This window comes from Aspergillus lentulus (genome assembly GCF_001445615.1).
Source record: "Aspergillus lentulus DNA, contig: Alt04, strain: IFM 54703, whole genome shotgun sequence".
NCBI classification, from domain to species: domain Eukaryota; kingdom Fungi; phylum Ascomycota; class Eurotiomycetes; order Eurotiales; family Aspergillaceae; genus Aspergillus; species Aspergillus lentulus.
This window is the reverse complement of record NW_028322122.1, coordinates 4,302,899-4,320,542: the sequence shown is the minus strand read 5'-3', so window position 1 is coordinate 4,320,542 and position 17,644 is coordinate 4,302,899. Positions and strand designations below refer to the sequence as shown.

Genomic DNA, 17,644 nt, shown 5'->3' with positions numbered 1-17,644 from the left:
AGCGCTGGGTATTTTCCACAGCCAGATGTTTCATGTTCAGGTAGATCATGTATACTAGATATAACCAACTTGCATCCGGACATAACTATCCTCATTGGTTAGATCTTGGGCTGTCTTGGGTGGGAGCGTTCCCGTTTGGTCGAACCAGCGTCCGGCTGGCCATTGCCCGTACGATCTGTCGAATAATTTTGCTCCTCCATTGAGTCCAATGCACGGATTGCCTTGCGGCTCGACCTTATTTTGCTTTCACGGTAGGCCGGGACATTTGTAACCCTCAGTAATTCCTGATCCGTGATGAACTTGAATATCTCATTGACATTCCCGATTCTGTCAACCAGCCCACGCTTAATAGCCTCGCGGGCATACAAAGGCTTTCCGTTAGTGAGCCGGGATGAACCTACCGTAGAGCACGGTAAGACGGCTTTCAAAAGGTTTAGTCGAGGAGCAAGATCCACAGCGAACGGTCCTTGACATATGCCCAGCGAAGAGTCAGCCCTGTCCTGAATGCGAAAGTCATGACAAAGTGCAAGAAGAAATCCGATTCCAACCGCATGCCCAGTGATAAATGCAATTGTAGGCATGGGATATCTAGTCCCCCTATTAGTTCGCCCGCCTGCTCCGGTGAGATGGAAGACTCCCACCAAATGGTTCCGCTCAAATGCTTACAGTAGAACCTGCTTCAATAGTTGCCCCGCTTGGCGCTCCTGTCGCTCACTGGGTTTCAAGGGAAGGTCTCCGCAATATACATGTGGGTTTCTGCTTGCCGTTACAAGGACACCAGGCGGGTAACTTTCTTCGATCGTTTTGAGACAACTCCGGAAGGTTTCTATGAAGGACAATGAAAGGCAATTCTCTGGCGGAGACTCAAAAATAAGAAAGTATATCTTGTCCCTAGGCATAGCACAGATAAAATACCCCCCAGAGGGAATCGAGCGAGAAAAGAGGGCCATATTGTGACGAGCTTTGCAGATTGTTCAAAGTCTGGCCTCCAGACAGGCGTAGATGAAAATATAATATACTGAAGAAACATATGTGATCTCGGAATTGCTCATGAAGCGCTTTCCATAATGCCGAGTGCGGCTCGGTTCGGCAACACATCCCGCTAGAGTTACTGTTTAAGATCTCATTCATATGGCCAGATTGGCGTGTCCATCGCTCCCGAAGAACCGGTCTGGCTCTCATACTTATGGTATTCCCTATAGCTACATATATGTATATGGGGTTGGAAAGTTCTGATATAGGGGTCATTGGCTGGGTATGTCAAGTCCAACAAATAAGCGAACAGTTGTTCGCACAGTACCACAATCCACATCGTGTCGGCTATCAAAGCCAGTTTTATTCTGAGCAAGAGGAATTATCTCCGATCTAGACCAAGCCAGGGACCCATATTATTCAGCCGTTCAGCTATCGAGAATTGGGAATTGTCGCAAGTATGATATTGGTAATAGCCGGCAAAGAGAGTATTGATCTCAGTCGTGTGATTGCATGATTCTGGTACACAACACGGAGAGTTCAAAGCAGATAACAGGATTTCACCAATACCAGAATTGATATTAGATTCAAGAAATAATTTGCCTTCTCAGCCGAGCTTTCCGCCCAGGTAATCTGAGACCGGAGCCGTCCAATCTTCAAGAGGACGGACGACAGGTCGGCAGGCAGTCGTTCACGTATTCTTTAATTTCAGGTCCCCTTATTCTTTGTTATAAATCATCTAAGAAGGCGTGGGAGAGCAGCTTAGTCTAGTCGAGCGGATAGATGCCTGTACGAAACGGAGAATACCTCACACATTTCGAGTTCAGTTGTAGAGTAGCATCCAGGCCTAGATTAGATAGTAGCCTTGCATCAAACAACATCTAACGGGATATGCTGGGGAGGCTTGTCAATAATCAGTCTCATTCCAGGCTGCACAACTCCTCCCTTCTTCACTGTAGCCATGACGCCCGCCAACCGCCTGACAATGTGACGCTCTTCGTCACGAACCAGGAACCGGTCCTTCAATCCAGCCTGAAACTTGTCAATTTGAGGACAGGGATTTCTCAGCCCCGTAAGGGCAATGACCGCCTCGTCGCCCGCAGCCACACCATCTCCAACAAACTGAATCTCCGTCCCAGCACCGAGGCTCAAGAGATCCACACCCTCGGTGGTGATATTCTGCCCCAGGGCACCAGGCGCCAGTAGCTGTGCCTTCATCTCCTCGGTCGGCAGCGTTTCGCATATATCCCGCAACACTTCCATTGGCATAAGGTGCACTTGACGAAGGTTTGCCGGTGGAGGCTTGATGTGGAGCCGTGAGCGGTGCTGAACGGTCTCGCCGGCGTGACAGTCCCCTTCCACGCCGAGATTTGCAACGAGTTTGATGGAAGAGACGGCGTTCTTGGAGAAGTTATGCGAGGCCGAGGTCGTCACTGAGAGGACGTGGGGTGGCGTTGATTGAGGGGCTGCCATGGTTGAGGTATGGAAAGCCGACGCGATGCTCTGCACAGGCCTTCCTAAGCTACTTGATGCGCTTGTTGATTGTAGATTTCAGTCTCCTGTCACAAAACTATCTTCCTCGGAATTTCATGGAGTGAGGGAGAGAGTAGAATAAGCACAACACGGTGGCATGACTCACATGAGATTCAAGAACATGTGACGATGAATCTGCTATTGGCTGGCTGCCTCGTGTTCCCATTCTCCAATAAGGTACCTAACCTTCAACAGCCCACGAGAATGTGGTTACTCGACCGTTTCACAAAACTCTGAACTCTATTCATGGTTTTGATATCGATGACCCGTCGTGCTGAACCATGGTTGACCTGGACAATTGCCGAATGCTTAAATAGTAGCGTTGTCGCAGGGTCCTCGTGATTCCGGTCGAGGATAAGGTACCTGTAGCGATGGGCTCCAACACTTTGATTCCTGGCTTGATTGTACTCGTCACGCAAATCTACCAGCACTCGCGTTCGTTTTCGCACGGATGGTTTTGCTCTTGGTGGTACTTCGGTGCATCGCCCGTGCGATCTCTCCTACAAGACGGTGTAAGAGTTGCTCCAATACCTGCCGGCTTGTTACCTGTCGTGCCATCACGACTCAGCCAAAAAGGCGTCTAGACAGCCATCTCTAGCTAGGTAGGGATGACAGTAGTAGTAGGCAACACAGCAGGGACACAGCATTACCGTTGGGGTTCTAGAAGGTGACTGATCCGCCTTGTGCCTTGTGCCTAATCGGCTTTCCTGACTAGGCAGCGACGGCTCATAGCTCGTAGGTGTGTCTATCTGGACGACTAATTCTATTGCCCTGTGGTCCGACCACGTTCGATTCGGTGAATTTGGCATTTTACCATCTCATGTTCCAGGTGTGAAGAGCTGCGAGCGCAGGACTTTGTGTGAACCGGCCTTGGGCAAATTCGAACGTCACTGTTCCCGAAGAAGGGGTCTCTAGAAGCCTAATTCTCCATGAACAGAACAATCAGTCGGCTTCTTCGTCATCTCATTGTCGCCATAGAGTCTCCGCCCCAGAGCTGATCATGTCGGTTGAAGAGCCCAACGAGGCGGACATCTAGTCGGCCGCCATGCTCTCTCACACCATGGATTGCTTGTCGAATAAGATTAGACGCAGCGTGAGTGACTCTCGTCTGGCAGGACCTCGTACCGGCAGCATGTACACGGAGACCGCGATATGTACTCGGTCTGCAGAGAGGACCATGTCCAACCCGAGGGCTCGTTCCAGGTTGATTCTTCTTCTGAGTCTCTCGTGGTTCCTAGTTGCTTTCCCTGAGCATAACACACCTGACTATCAGATATGGCAATCCAACCCGCATGGATACTGGCATGGATCAACCCAAACCCAACCCACGACCAGTCTCTGCAGCCCATCTTAGCGGTTTCCCTTTGGTTGCGGTCTGTTGAGCAATAGTCGACGATGCGATTCATATCACTCCGGTTTTGGTGTCTATATTTAGCCACCAAGCATCTCTAATACTAATTTCGGGCTTAAATTCTGATTCACATAAGCCTCTCCGAGGTCCAATCAAAGACTGCATGATTGGACGCCCAGATTCGCCATCGACCAAGCCTCGTGAAAGTCTAACTTAGTTTGCACTGGATTGGGAACATAGCCGTGAGGCCCGTGAGCTCCATGAATGGGATACTTGGGAGGCCTAAAAGAGGTCCAACATCCAACCATAGCTAAGAGATTTTGGTTCGCATACTTCGCACTGAGACAGCAAATGGATTGCACTCACTAAGTCGATTCAGCCACCTTTTCGACAATGAACCGAGGAGAGATATTAAAAGCACGATAATCCTCAGTGTTGAATACCATCATTATCAAACTTTCCAGCACAACTGTCTATCAACCAACCTTTTTCACTTTATACACCCTTTCCATATCATACAAAATGAAGGCCGCTAACATCTGCTCTTTTCTCCTGGCTGTCGGCTCTGCTATAGCTGCCCCTTCCAAACGGACTCAGCAAGCCATTACTGTCAGCGGCCTCGGTGCCTCTCAAACCGGCGAGCAGGGATACATCACCTTCAACCTGAAAGACCCCAACTACGATGACTCCACCAGCGCTAATGTAATCTGGTATATTCATCGCCCTTCTTCATTCAATACGTGCTCTAACAGACATGGCAGGCATCGTCCTGGAAGCCCCGTTGCGGGCACTCGCACTAACGACGGTGCCTACTATGTTAATTTCCCGGGTGGTGTGAACGACATTGCGGTCTTTACTTTGGAGGTGCAGCGGGTCAAGGGCACCGAGACAGTCTCTGTGACTCTCAATGACAATGGAAATGGCAGTGCCCCGGGCACAAAGTGGTCGTGCACCTCGACCAATGACTCTGTTGAGGGGATAGTTGAGGAGTGTGCCTACGACGGCGACATTACCTTGACTCCTTTTGATTCCTAAGCTCACCGGCTTGTTCGTCTCTTGTATTATGTCTCTGGAGTATGATTATACCATGGGATTTATTATATATAATGGTTATTTGCTTTGCATTCACACATTTGTGCTATCCATGAGAGGATGGACCATATTAGACTGCTTGAAGCGGTTTTCACCCTTTTATTATTCGCGCTACCTTTTTTCAGGCGTCCTGTTAATTCCTTCAAGAGTAGTCTGTAATGTCTTTTATTCTACCCGTGTTCATCTTAAGCTTCCTATAGGAATAAGGGCCAAATGAGCTTTCGAGAAAGCCCACTAACCACAGTAAGATTATAGAGTAGCACAGCCAGGATCAGGTTTGACGATCAGAGTTATGAACTAAGCATCAGAGCTCGGCCACATATTTCATGTGGGAGCAACTGACGTAGAGCAGAGCATAGATACAATCCTCACCCCCTGACTTGACGTATACTAAAAGTTTTTGAACAAAGCATTTGACTCATGGTCCTGCATGATGAAGACTCTACGGTTTACTCTAGCTTATTTGCTTGCTCTTCTGAGTCCATCCTATGCACTACCTTCACAAAAGGCTCCCTCTATGGTGAACGACTGGGCATCTGTGAGCAATCTGCCACTGAATACGCTCCTGAAATTCTTCAATTGACCCAGAATTAGATCGAACCGTCTACGGATCTGTAGTGAACTCCTGGCTTCGACAACTACACATGCGCACAGCTTCAGGTTCCCTTGAATTATGGGGATCCATCACGGGGAACTACAGCGATTGCCTATACTCAACACGCTGCTACAAACGTGACACAAAACACACAGAATCTGCTAATCAATCAAGGCGGTCCTGGAGAACCTGGTGTCGAGCTGGTACTCCAGGGAGGATCCATTCTGGCTGAGGCTCTCGGATCTCTGACACTGGTGATTCGATGTCTAGTGTAAACAGGCTATATTCCACCTGTACAGCGGTAATAGGGGAACGGCATGCGCGCGCCGTAACGTGGCTGCTGAGAGGTCCGATAGACCCAGATTGCGAAATTTCCCTTGTCTAGATATTTCAAATGTCAAGCTCGCTTTGCTTATATTGCATGAAGATCCAGGCTGGGTGACCTACTTCTTCAGCTCTTCCATAGCCTCCACTGTCCTTTCAATCGGCGTGACTCCGTCCACCCTTTGACAGTAATAGACATCAATGGCATCGACCCCGAGTCTCTGGAGGGTTCGTGCACATGCAGCCTTGACATACTCGGGATCGGATCGGAAAGTGTACCTTCCATTAGGCTGTCGCTAGAGCCCGAACTTCGTGGCCAGGAAGACGTCATTGCGCTTGCCGGGTCGTTTGATCCATTCCCTCACAACGTACTCGCTGTCACCGTAGATGTCGGCCATATCCCAAAAGCGCAATCCGGTGGCATGTGCGTGCCTCAAGACGGTAACTCTCTCGTGAAGGCCACCAGGTGGTCCGTAGAATCTGGCAATGCTCCCAAAACCAAGACCGATGCCAGAGACCGCGGGACCATCTCGGCCCAGTGTTCGTAAGGGGAGAGACATTGGGGAGAGACATTTGGAGATTTAAGAGGCTCGGGAAGAAAATGAGGGGAGAGTAGTCTTGTCAGATCCAAAGCAATTCTTGGTTTTATACTCTTGATAGTCCTTCACAAGCTTTACAGTTTCGGGTACCCGACTCTCCTTGATCAAAACACCAGTCCACCGCCGGGGGTGGCCTGATTATAATAAGGCGACCAGCGCGATGATACCTGAGATTTTGCACATCCCATCTAGGTAAATATTGAATGACTCTAATTTCAGCGGACAGACCATCTGATCGACGTAAAACCAGTGCGTAATCCTGAGGTTAAGTGTACGGCCCCAGAAAACAACTCAAGAAGCCTGAAGCCCGTCGCAATTATTAGCCAGTTAAGTAAGGTCTGCCCCGACCCCTGGGCTAATTACGCCATCCTGGCTGGCCAAAAAAAGAAAAAATCTTACGATTAAGTGACTAAAGTGTAACCTCAGTCGTCCGCTCTCCCAACTGACCTATCACCCCATTTGATGATTCATTGCATCAAATTGTATTATAGGAGGGGGTTATACAGGACAATCAATCCATGTTGATGACTATCTCCCCCTCTCCAACTGGCCGTTCAAATCCATTAATATACCGTTCCAACACATCCTCTGCTAGGTAGAATGCCGAGTCTCCATCTTTCTCAATCAGTGCATTCCTAGCTGCTACTCTTCGCCGAATCTCTGTTGGATCCGCGTCCAGATAAACCAGCACCCAGCGCCCACCCGATTCTGAGATGAGCGCTTTCCACTCATCACGATCTCTGCGAAATGCGAAGGAGAAATCTAGAACGACGTTTGCATTGTCATGTTGGAGAATATGGACAAGTTGCCGCTTCAGAGCTGCTTCCGCCTCGTCTTGGTACTTCTCGTAGTATTCCTTGGGGTAGTCCACGTTCCAAAGGCCATGATGGGAGTAAACATATGCGTCAATGGAGAGACGAGCGAAAGATGGATAGGTAGCGCAGATTGATTTCGCGAGGGTTGTCTTTCCAGATCCTATTGAGTCAGCAGATTCATCTAAGGTTATGTACTGACATAGTTACCTGCCACTGCGCAGGTCATCAAGACAACCGGGCGAGGATCCGAGGAAGTGCGCTGAATGACAGGACCAAGGCGAGCTATAGCATCCGACAGAGGACTCATGATGGGAATGTGATTTCAGCAGAGAATCGTGTAGAAGTTGCTTGACAAATAGTTGCAGATCAGTACAGCTTTAAAGTGTTCAGTGTATGACTCATTTTATATGATGGAACCAGTAAGACCATTTCGTATTCGTACCCACGCATGTAGATCATATAGACAATATAACTAGGGCTTATCAAGAAAGAAAAACCAAATACTGAACTATCTGCTCTTGTTGAGGACACCGGCAAATTTATTCTCCAGGTGGTTCTCCAACATTCGTTTATGCCCATCAGAAATCTTCCTTGCATCCGTCAGCGTCTTCGCATATTTGTCGATCAACTCATCCAGACTCTCCTCCTCTCCCCAATCCTCCTGTGCTGCTTCTTTGGCCGCAATGGCCTCGTTCCACAGAGACTCCATCTCCTCAGTCCAACCAAGGGCATCCGCCAGTTTGCGCACCCCATCGTCGCAGTCACCCAAGATGCACACATCTTCCGCCCGCTTTCCAAAGTCTCCTACCTTCTCGCGATTTACAAGCACCCGTGGAACGCCTTGACGGGCCAAAGGCGGCAGTCTCGAGCACGGGGCAACCTTTAAACTCGTCCCCATCACAAGCATCAAGTCCGCCTCGGATACTTCCTTTTCTTTTTCGGCGAACTCCGCAGGGAGTGACTGTCCGAAGAACACCGCGTCGGGCTTTACTGCTCCCCCGCAGTTAGGGACTTGACAATAAGGGACAGTGCCTGTGCTGATTGCTTGCTTCATCAAATCATCTGGATAGGGAGTCTGGCACTTCCAGCAGCGCTGACTCCGCCAGCTCCCGTGTGCATTGAGGATCTTGTCTTCCGGGACACCGACATCCCGCTCCAGTCCGTCTATGTTCTGAGTGAACACAAAATGGAGAAGGTTCTTCTTCTCTAAAAGAGCGAGAAAAGCGTGGGTGATGGTCGGTTTGAGGGCGCGAGGATGCCTGGCACGCGCGATGGCGTAGAAGGGTTCGGGGGTATGGCTGAAGTAGTTGATGTGGAAGATGGCTTCTGGATAGGGCAGTTTAAGGGGCTTGAGTCGGTCATAAATGCCAGTCTCGGGCGATCTGAAATCGGGGATGCCGGCCGCGGTGGAGATGCCTGCGCCAACAAGCACGACGATCTTGTGAACCTGGCCGCTTTTGATGAGGTTCGCGATATTTTCGATATCTGTCATTTTGTCACTGTGAAATGCCGCAGAATATTGAAGATGGCTTTTAGGGAAAGTTTAGGGAACGCTGTTTAGGGGATGGTGCGTAAATTTATATGCTTTGAAACACAGACAGCTGTCAGCCTTGCATGATAATCAATCACCACGGCAACCTTGTTTGGGCATCTGACAGTCCGACATAGCTAACAAATCATCCTCCATAGAGCTCTAGGGAGTGAGACTGAAGCTTTATAGGTCATCATACGTCTCTCAAATCTCGTGCGATTGACTGGTCGGTGGAAGATTCCTTGTTGAATTCTGTGTACGCGCCCAGCATCAAGTCCCTGTGACAGCTTTTTCCTCTCCGTCTCCCAGCGCCTATTTTCAACCTTTGTGATAACTAGTGAAAGGTCGAGTAGATATAGGTCTAGTGTCTCTAGTAAGCGGTTCTAGTGAATCTGCCTCGCAACTGGCGACACGCGTTGTCTCTTTAATGGCCGTCTTATAATTGAATAATCTTCGATACTAACAGCAACTTATGCGCTGTTACTATCACTGCAGTGTAAGCCTCAAACATAAAGGTCCAGCGCCTAGTATAGCCAGTGACAACCTAGTGGTTCATTCCTATTTAGAAATGACAGTCCATTGATACTTTTATATAGGGATATACGCTCCTGAACATGGGCCCCATCGCACTGTTACACCTGATATATTACTTTAAACATTCCATGTCCTACCCATATGCTCTAGCCTCCCATTTTCAAGACGCTGCTCTCCCGATTTCTCGACAGAAAGTGCTCCTTAGCCTCATAAGCCAAGACACAGTCCTTCCGCTCGTACTCGCCACACAGTGATACTTTACAGACGGCCGTCCCGGCTTAGCCGAGCAATACACCTGCTTTTCCGACGGGATTAACGGCCCCTGCTGGTGCCATCAATAAATCAAACGGGGAGCCCAACGATGTCTGCCTGGCTAACGGGCTTTGCTTGGCTCAGGTCTCACCATATACGGGTCTCATCTTGCTAAATGGGTGCACAGATCCTACGCGGGGAGTAGTAGCTGTCCAAGCATCTGAGGTCCGAGGGCCTCGCCTTTGAGCTGAGGACAGGAGGGCGATATCTATCAGTCCATATCAACTGAGATGTGTTTTTTTAAAGGAGCCATTATTGTGCATATATCTAACAGGCTTTCTGTATATAAGATCATAGATAATATTACCTAATGTATCCGTATTAACCAAACTGAGATAAACTAAGTATAGTCAAGTGGTTCCCGAGGCTGTCATTGGAGCGTTTGTCCAGCTTGGTGTGCCAGATTCAAGGATCTAAAGCGCTGCCATCTTGGGCGATACCAAGGTTGCTCTTCGGAACTGTGTCAATGTTCTGGTGGTCTAAGCGTGCAGATCGATAAGTTGATCCTTCCTTTGCTGCTCCCCACTGGCATTGGCCATGTGAGCCTTCCTCGTGGCCGGGCCTTCGCTTAGGAGATCGGCGAGATGTCCGTGCCAACGAACGAGAGGGGAGCAAGCCGGACGATATCGACAAGCAGTTTATCTACACCTCCACGCTGCAGGTAAAGCCCACATCTCCCTTCCGCAGGACATCTCTAGCGAACGCGTCTGGTCACAAGGAGACGGAGGATCTGCAGGGTTAGCAATACACTGGAAAAATATTATAGTTCTGAGACAAAATGCAACCCCACGATGGCGGACGGATGATCCTCGGACCAGACTTATCCACACCCTCATATCAGCGAATTATCCACCAGTCCTTGTCTCACAATTCCATTGTCTCGGATGCCGACGGTTTCATGCTATCCTCTGCAATTTGCACGAACCTTATCGACCCCGCAATCTAGGGGTAAATGAGGCTATTGAGCCTGTTCCATCCGGTTCTTGGGAACTAGCCTACTTCCTACATGGCATTTTATCCGTGAGTCTAATCCCGAAGTGGAACACGATGTTTCATCTGAAGAGTATCTCGGACTCCCTTCCGGGGTCAAGTGGATTCCGTTCCATTAAATGTGGAGTCCCAACCTGGCTAAGATATTCAAGCTTTACCCCACAGGAGCCTGATTCTGTTTCTCCATGGAGCCAATTCTTCAGATGGCGCTCTCGGGAAATCGGGGCGCTGTCCGTGACAAATCCAGCGGGATCTACGAGTTCTACATATATATAAGAATCCGTAACTCCTTTCTTCCTTCATAGGTGGGATAGGACAAACAAGACAACGGCAAAATGACTCTCCTGCTTTTAGCTGGCCTGGCCGCTGTGGCCAACGCCCTGACGGCAACCGTCAACACAGGGCAAACCTTCCAAACCATGGATGGGTTCGGCTTCTCGCAGGCCTTTGGCCGCGCCAACGACCTGATCAATCTCAATGCGGACCAGCGCCAGTACGCCCTGGACCTCCTCTTTAGCCCTACCAAGGGAGCCGGCATGACCATCCTGCGCAACCGCATCGGCTCAGGTAGCGGCGACAGCATTTTACCAACATCCCCTGGCTCACCGAACGCCACGCCGCAGTATAAGGATCTCGGCACGGACTCGAACCAGGTGTGGGTGACGCAACAGGCCGTCAAATATGGGGTAGAGACCATCTATGCCGATGCGTGGAGTGCCCCGGGGTTCATGAAAACCAACAACGACCAGGCGAACGGGGGCTATCTGTGTGGTGTCACGGGAGCGAATTGCGCGAGCGGTGACTGGAGACAGGCGTATGCAAATTACCTGGTCAAGTACATCCAGGACTATGCGGCGTTGGGACTGCAAATCACGCACGTCGGCTTCTTGAACGAGCCGGATCTCAAGTATGTCTCCCTTTCCTTTGCTCAGCAACCGTGTCAATACTGACGATATGTAGGACAGCATACTCCTCTATGCTCTCGGACGGGATCCAGGCCGCAGACTTTATCAAGGTGCTGCATCCCACCATGCAAAAAGCAGGCCTGAGCCACGTGGGCATCAACTGCTGCGACGCGATGGGCTGGAAGGCGCAGCAAACTCGCACCGCACAACTCATCTCTGCCGGCGTCGAGAAGCTTCTCTCGCGGATCACCTCGCACTCGTACTCGTCTGATCCGACCAGCCCCATGGGAGTCTCCATCCCCGTCTGGCAGACCGAGAACGCCGACCTCTCGGATAAGGGCACGTGGGAGACAACCTGGTACTCCAACGGGGGCCAAGGCGAGGGCTTCACCTGGGCGCAGAAGATCTACACGGCCATCACGCAGGGCGGCGTGAGCGCGTATCTGTACTGGGAGGGCTTCGAGAAAGATACCACCAACTCGTGCCTGGTGATTACCGATGGAACGAATATCATTCCATCGGGGCGGTTGTGGGCATTTGCGCAGTGGTCTCGGTTTGTACGACCTGGCGCGGTGCGCGTCGCCGTCTCCGGGTCCACTTCGACGCTCAATATGACTGCATTCAAGAACAAGGATGGCACTGTTTCGGTGCAGATGATTAACAGTGCGTCTTCGGCGACATCGGTCACCGTCAAGGGGTTCTCAGCTGGTTCGGCCAAGGCATATCTTACGGATAACAGCCACAATAACGTTAGCGAAACCACGGTGTCACTTAGTGGAGGAGCAGCTACTGTCAATGTTCCTGGACATGCGATGGTGACTGTGGTTCTGTCGTAGGCGAAAGCTCCGCCACGGTGCACTCGATTAGACTGCTGCTTCGATTATCGTCGCGGCCCATTCTGGTCAGTGTGGAGGATAGGGATGGACGAACATACCTGCCAGGTGCAGAATGTGTGATATTCTCAGGGTCTATAATACTTTAGCTATTTTCAATGATTTGCTTTTCAGACGGGCTACGTGGTAAATTAAATCTGAAAGAGGACAGACACTGATGCGGCGTCGCAACCATACTTTAATCCTTGCAGTGAGATATTTCAGGTAGGCCCTCCCTTAACCTTAGAGGTCTCTCGGAGCAGTCTATGGAAGGTTAAACTGCTTAAGATCAGATTCTATTCTACAGCGTAACGAATGAACGATGAAGCAGAAGCCCATCATGTAAATACACGTTCTATAACCGCAAACATTCCACTATAATCGAGCAAGACCGGCTTACTCTTCTCTATCCCCTGGTTGATGGAAGCCTCCATCGAAGAAATGAATGTCACCCCATTCAGACCAGTGCGCAAGATTCCATCAACCCAATGTAACCGTAATTCCCGCTGTAGCCGAGCAACTCTGCGTCGCAACATCATCCGACTCCTGGTACACCTCGCTGCAGTCACTGTCCCCAGCTGCACAGGTCACGGATGAGCAACCCGAGTCACTAGGTGTAGCCGAGAATCCCGCTGTGACGAATTGTGAGTCCGAGTCCATGTCGATTGCGGACAAGTCCCAGTAGAGCGTGTCGCTGGCTTTGGTATACTCGAACTGGAGGACGCTGGCCTGACTCTCGGTAGTGGCCATCTTGATGGAGATTCCGCCGCCGTTGGAGTTGGTCTGATAGGTCTCGGAGTACGTCTCACCAGATTCGAGGGTCTGCATGGCGCTGGAGGTATCGGAAGTGGACCACAGGTACACGGTGGAGTCGAGGTTGTTTACAATCTGGACGCTGCCGCTGCTGCTGCTGGTTGTAGCGCTGGGGCTGGCGGAAGGGGAGGTAGTGCTGATGCTTGTGCTGGAGGTGGTAGTTGCATCATGTCTAGTCATGCTGCCACCAGGATAGAATTGCGGGAGGGCCGAGACAGTCAGCGCAAAGGCCGCTGGGACAAGGATTTTGGAAAAGAACATAGTGATCTTAAAGGAGTGTTAGGTTTAAGGAGAGACTGTGCACAATGGCAATTGATAGTAGAAAGGAGAGTGAGAGGATCAACCTCGTTTAGGAAATAATTCTATAAAGAAAAAAGCTGTAAGGACTGCTTGCTTTGCGTGAGCGGTCGACAGGGTCGTAGCATGCCCTGCAGCCCCTGCTATATTTATACCCGATGGTGGAGTATGGGCATCGCGAACACTTGATCAAAACGGTCAGCGCATACACGTGGATAGCATGTTTCAGCCCCGTGATCATCGATCAGGTCCATTTGGATCGTGACTGGAGGCTTACTCGACGTTCTGTATTCGCATCTATATCTGTCGAGGCTGACGCTGTTCAGGACATGATACGAGGACGGACTCCTCCTGTGTTTCCTCATAGATACAGCCGATTGAATGGGAAACTGACAAAGCACTGGAGCGGTTCTTAAGCGATTGGACCAATAATACAGCGTTATTTATGTTCATTACCCACTGTGGTCTCGACTCTTGAATCCAGACCTTTTTGTGGGTCCCCACTTGGTCAATTTGCGGGACTAGAATCGTAAGCGCCTTACGCACTCAGGGGAGATGCTCAGACTGTCTGCCTTAGGACTCGGACACTGGGTATATACTATGAGAGTAGTTCCTGCTAGGAACTGATGGCATAAATAGAACCGAGTATGGCTCATCCATGGTAGTGGCGCAGTCGTCAGCACGTTTATCCTCTAAAAGGACTTCGTCACCAAAGCGAAACTCATTTTCCCACACAGGTCAACCGTCTCATTCCCGGATCTCTGAACAACTGGTCATCTGGACTTGCTGTATTTATTTTGAAATTCCATGACACGTTCAGTTCTAGTCAATAGGATACGGGACACCAATGTTGATCGGAATTCTGACCTCTCATAACTACTCATACATTACGGTAGACTCTAGACCAGCAAGCCCTCACTAACAGTGGATGCTTAAAGAAGCAAACTGTCTCACTATTGGGTAGTCAAATTAAGTATTAATGGGCATTATCCTAATAGATGAACACCATCACTTTTCCTGCTTGGCCCAGAACTAAAATCTCGGGAGTATCAGCGCAATCAATCAAAGCGGACATTCCGTACGTCGAGTCCAAATCATCGAGTCCAGCTTTCAGAGGTTTCAAGTACAGCAGTACGGTGAGGACAAACGAATCCTGAAATGTCAATAATTAAGCTGTTATTTAAGCAGCCGGTTGGGCCACATCTGCTGGGCCATCCGCAGGAGCACGGCCGGTGTCGGGATGAGGATGTTTCTCGGCATGTGGGTGCGTTCCCAGTGGTCCCTCTCTTCCACTATAGTAGAAATTGAAGATCTCAAAGCACATGGCGCAGAGCGTCCAGAAGCTACACACGTGAGTTAGCACGCTTGACTGCACTCCACACTTCAGCTATCAACTTACAAAGCCAGGAAAGAGAAGGCTTCAGCAGTTCTCTTACGGGTGCATGAGCTTGAGACACCGAAAGAGAACCATCGACAGTTTGCTTGCCCAACGTGCTGAGCAAGGAAGATGAATGCTGCAAGCCATCTGATCAATATTCATTAGTACTCACGTCTCAAGAAACAGGGAAGCATATAAGCGTACAAGTAGGAAAGGACAATGTCCAAGGGCAGCATGTATCCGCGGTTACGTTTCATAGCTGATACTACCATCGCAGGAATATAAAACGCTGTTGTTAGAACAGCCTGCCAGAGTCAGAACCCTATTTCCCGTCATCTGGCGCGATAGACCTACAATCACTAGCGGATAGATCACTCGGTAGCTATCCCTCTTGGTCACGGCCCAAGCCGTGATGCCCATGACGATGACAGCACTCAGCCATGCGAACAGACGGCAGAAGAGGAGAAAAGGGCGGAGCGCATCTCTTGCAGCCCAGGCCATTTTGAACGTTGTTGGTGTGTGCGATCAGCTCGATATCAATGGAATATGAGATGTTGCAGCTTGTGTACATGATTGCATCAAACACTTCAAGAGCTCCTTTAAACCATTTTGGCTGTCCTGTGGTGTGACTCGAGGCCCGAATGTCATGAAATCATCGCCCGGGATGGCTGAGAACCATTGGTCGAACCACGGATAGGAGACGGCAGCTGGAGTCTGGCATCACATCTGTCACACGATCAGGACATGATAATCAAATTGATAATCAATGATGTCTGAGCCCAGATTCAATGATTACATCAGACATTGTTCAATGACATACTATACGTATTGTGCAGCGCCCCGGATGGCGGTACCTTGGACGGTGCTCCTACCCAGCAGACAGATGAACTGGGGGTGATGCCGAATGGACAGATTACAAATATTCAATGATGCAGTATATCCACGCTGATCATAGCCTCTGTAGATCTGTAGATAATCCATGATCGGCCCGCGTGGAGCCTTATTGTCGAGCAACTCCATTGACCCACCATGTGTGAGCGGCAATACCACGGCTATCAAGTATATTGCGGGCCTCCAGCATGTACGTCCAGTGACGGACAAAATGGACTTCGGCCCTCGCTTCTGCTTGCATGTATCCTGACGTGCAATAAGCAAGTTAGGATGACGAAATTGCAACTGATGACTAGCAATCCTCCTAAGAGGTGAAAAAAAAAAAGGAAGTGAAAAAATGGTCACTACGAGGGTCGAACTCGCGACCTTGGCGTTATTAGCACCACGCTCTAACCGACTGAGCTAAGCGACCAGTTGTTGAATTTAGCTGCCTTATTTCTATTGACGAAGCAACTGACTTCTTCCCTTTTGCTTTCGTGTATTTGTGCACGGAGTACGGACGAGATGATCGTGCTAAATAAAGACTAAATATGGCTCAGGGCGTCGATGAGTCGTTGGAAATGATGTCTTCTGCTCTGGCTCTATCTAACTCACTAAGTAATAGTTGAGTGTGCGTTCTTGATGCCTGCTCAACGTCACGGAAGGTATATGTATATAGTTCGACCATCCCGCGTAATATGCCCAACCACTATGACTTTCGCCGATTAATGTGGATTTCAAAAATAAATGGGAGGAAACTTCTAAAGGATCGTCACAGAAATCCTCAGTTAGTGAAACTAAATGAAGGATAGTCGACTACTTGTTCTGAAGTCATTCTTCGATCCACGAAACTACATCTGACAAAATCCAGATGCACACCCGTCTGTACAATCCGTATCCTAATTGCTCGCTGGTATCAGTTGCCAAGCCGAAATACATTTCCTGCATCAAAGGACTTCCGAGGAAACATTTGATAGCCCTTCTGGTTGGCCAGAACAAGCTTGCCTCTCTCATCCGTGAATTGACAGTTGTAATGCGTATGGCCAAAGGCCCAAGCTTTGACAGCGTTGGCCATCCAACATTCCTCCGAGGACAAATCTGTCATGAAAGCCGAGGTCACATCGCTATGTTTATGCCTGTGACTCATACAACGGGAATCCATGGATGGGCAATGATGAGTGAAAATGAAGATCTGTCTTTGGGGCTCCTCCTTTGCAACCTTGGATACCTCGGCATTTAGCCATTTGACGTCCGACTCATGAGCGAGGTTATGATCCTCCACGGTCCAGTGAAGGATATCTTTAAAATCGACTGCTCGGGACTCGACGGAAAACTCCTGCTCCGGAGTGACATGAGAGACGAGGGTACATCCAAGCACGGTATGCGTATCCGAGATGTCGTAGCGAGTCTGGTCCAGAAAGACAAAGCGTCCAACTCTGGAGGAAGAGATCCGCGTCTGTTCCATCTTTGCCTCAAAGGCTCGCATCTTCTTCTTTGCAGTCTGGAGCGACATATGGTATGGTTCATGATTACCAAGAACGAAGAAGACAATAAGATACCGTTGAATCTGATATTCGAGGAATATGAATAATTGCTCGTTCGCTACATGGCCAATGTCACCGAGGAGTGCAAGATATGATGCTCTGTTCTGAAATTGGAAATCATCATACGAGGAATGGGTCTCGAGATGAAGATCCGACATGATCTGGAATGACAGAGGAGCCATGTTAATGCCCCTGCAAGTCAATGTATTGAGTCCACATTGATATGCGGAGCGGGAGTGAGAGTTGTTGCTTCAAAATGGTCCAAGCGCATTCCACGTCATCAGCAAACCAGCATACCGTAACCATGGATTGTTTGC

The 17,644-nt window shown here is 49.5% G+C and overlaps 9 protein-coding genes and 1 non-coding gene across 10 annotated transcripts; 2 read left to right on the top strand and 8 right to left on the bottom strand.

The window, feature by feature from the left end:
• Positions 1 to 1,842: 1,842 nt before the first annotated feature.
• Positions 1,843 to 2,445, bottom strand: ALT_2690 (MOSC domain-containing protein; the record flags this gene model as incomplete). Its single annotated transcript, XM_033561805.2, has 1 exon — positions 1,843 to 2,445. The coding sequence occupies one exon, from the start codon at positions 2,443 to 2,445 to the stop codon at positions 1,843 to 1,845; it is 603 nt and encodes a 200-aa protein (XP_033417696.2).
• A 1,933-nt stretch (positions 2,446 to 4,378) lies between these two features.
• ALT_2689 (uncharacterized protein) lies at positions 4,379 to 4,891 on the top strand (the record flags this gene model as incomplete). The annotated part of the gene is made up of 2 exons (XM_033561806.2): positions 4,379 to 4,566; positions 4,618 to 4,891. The coding sequence occupies 2 exons, from the start codon at positions 4,379 to 4,381 to the stop codon at positions 4,889 to 4,891; spliced, it is 462 nt and encodes a 153-aa protein (XP_033417697.2).
• Positions 4,892 to 6,163: 1,272 nt separating this feature from the next.
• ALT_2688 (uncharacterized protein) lies at positions 6,164 to 6,427 on the bottom strand (the record flags this gene model as incomplete). The annotated part of the gene is made up of 1 exon (XM_033561807.2): positions 6,164 to 6,427. The coding sequence occupies one exon, from the start codon at positions 6,425 to 6,427 to the stop codon at positions 6,164 to 6,166; it is 264 nt and encodes an 87-aa protein (XP_033417698.2).
• A 550-nt stretch (positions 6,428 to 6,977) lies between these two features.
• On the bottom strand, positions 6,978 to 7,588 carry ALT_2687 (P-loop nucleotide/nucleoside kinase family protein; the record flags this gene model as incomplete). Its single annotated transcript, XM_033561808.2, has 2 exons — positions 6,978 to 7,441; positions 7,489 to 7,588. The coding sequence occupies 2 exons, from the start codon at positions 7,586 to 7,588 to the stop codon at positions 6,978 to 6,980; spliced, it is 564 nt and encodes a 187-aa protein (XP_033417699.2).
• A 201-nt stretch (positions 7,589 to 7,789) lies between these two features.
• Positions 7,790 to 8,773, bottom strand: ALT_2686 (SIR2 family NAD-dependent protein deacylase; the record flags this gene model as incomplete). The annotated part of the gene is made up of 1 exon (XM_033561809.2): positions 7,790 to 8,773. One exon carries the CDS (start codon positions 8,771 to 8,773, stop codon positions 7,790 to 7,792), a length of 984 nt encoding a protein of 327 aa, XP_033417700.2.
• Positions 8,774 to 10,983: 2,210 nt separating this feature from the next.
• ALT_2685 (glycoside hydrolase family 30 protein) lies at positions 10,984 to 12,389 on the top strand (the record flags this gene model as incomplete). The annotated part of the gene is made up of 2 exons (XM_033561810.2): positions 10,984 to 11,555; positions 11,609 to 12,389. The coding sequence occupies 2 exons, from the start codon at positions 10,984 to 10,986 to the stop codon at positions 12,387 to 12,389; spliced, it is 1,353 nt and encodes a 450-aa protein (XP_033417701.2).
• A 516-nt stretch (positions 12,390 to 12,905) lies between these two features.
• Positions 12,906 to 13,499, bottom strand: ALT_2684 (putative GPI anchored cell wall protein; the record flags this gene model as incomplete). The annotated part of the gene is made up of 1 exon (XM_033561811.2): positions 12,906 to 13,499. The coding sequence occupies one exon, from the start codon at positions 13,497 to 13,499 to the stop codon at positions 12,906 to 12,908; it is 594 nt and encodes a 197-aa protein (XP_033417702.2).
• A 1,216-nt stretch (positions 13,500 to 14,715) lies between these two features.
• ALT_2683 (MARVEL domain-containing protein) lies at positions 14,716 to 15,414 on the bottom strand (the record flags this gene model as incomplete). Its single annotated transcript, XM_033561812.2, has 4 exons — positions 14,716 to 14,878; positions 14,935 to 15,060; positions 15,118 to 15,218; positions 15,268 to 15,414. 4 exons carry the CDS (start codon positions 15,412 to 15,414, stop codon positions 14,716 to 14,718), a joined length of 537 nt encoding a protein of 178 aa, XP_033417703.2.
• Positions 15,415 to 16,142: 728 nt separating this feature from the next.
• Positions 16,143 to 16,216, bottom strand: ALT_t064. Its single transcript has one exon. It is a non-coding gene; the product is annotated as a tRNA-Ile (tRNA).
• A 483-nt stretch (positions 16,217 to 16,699) lies between these two features.
• Positions 16,700 to 17,509, bottom strand: ALT_2682 (uncharacterized protein; the record flags this gene model as incomplete). The annotated part of the gene is made up of 1 exon (XM_033561813.2): positions 16,700 to 17,509. The coding sequence occupies one exon, from the start codon at positions 17,507 to 17,509 to the stop codon at positions 16,700 to 16,702; it is 810 nt and encodes a 269-aa protein (XP_033417704.2).
• Positions 17,510 to 17,644: the final 135 nt, after the last annotated feature.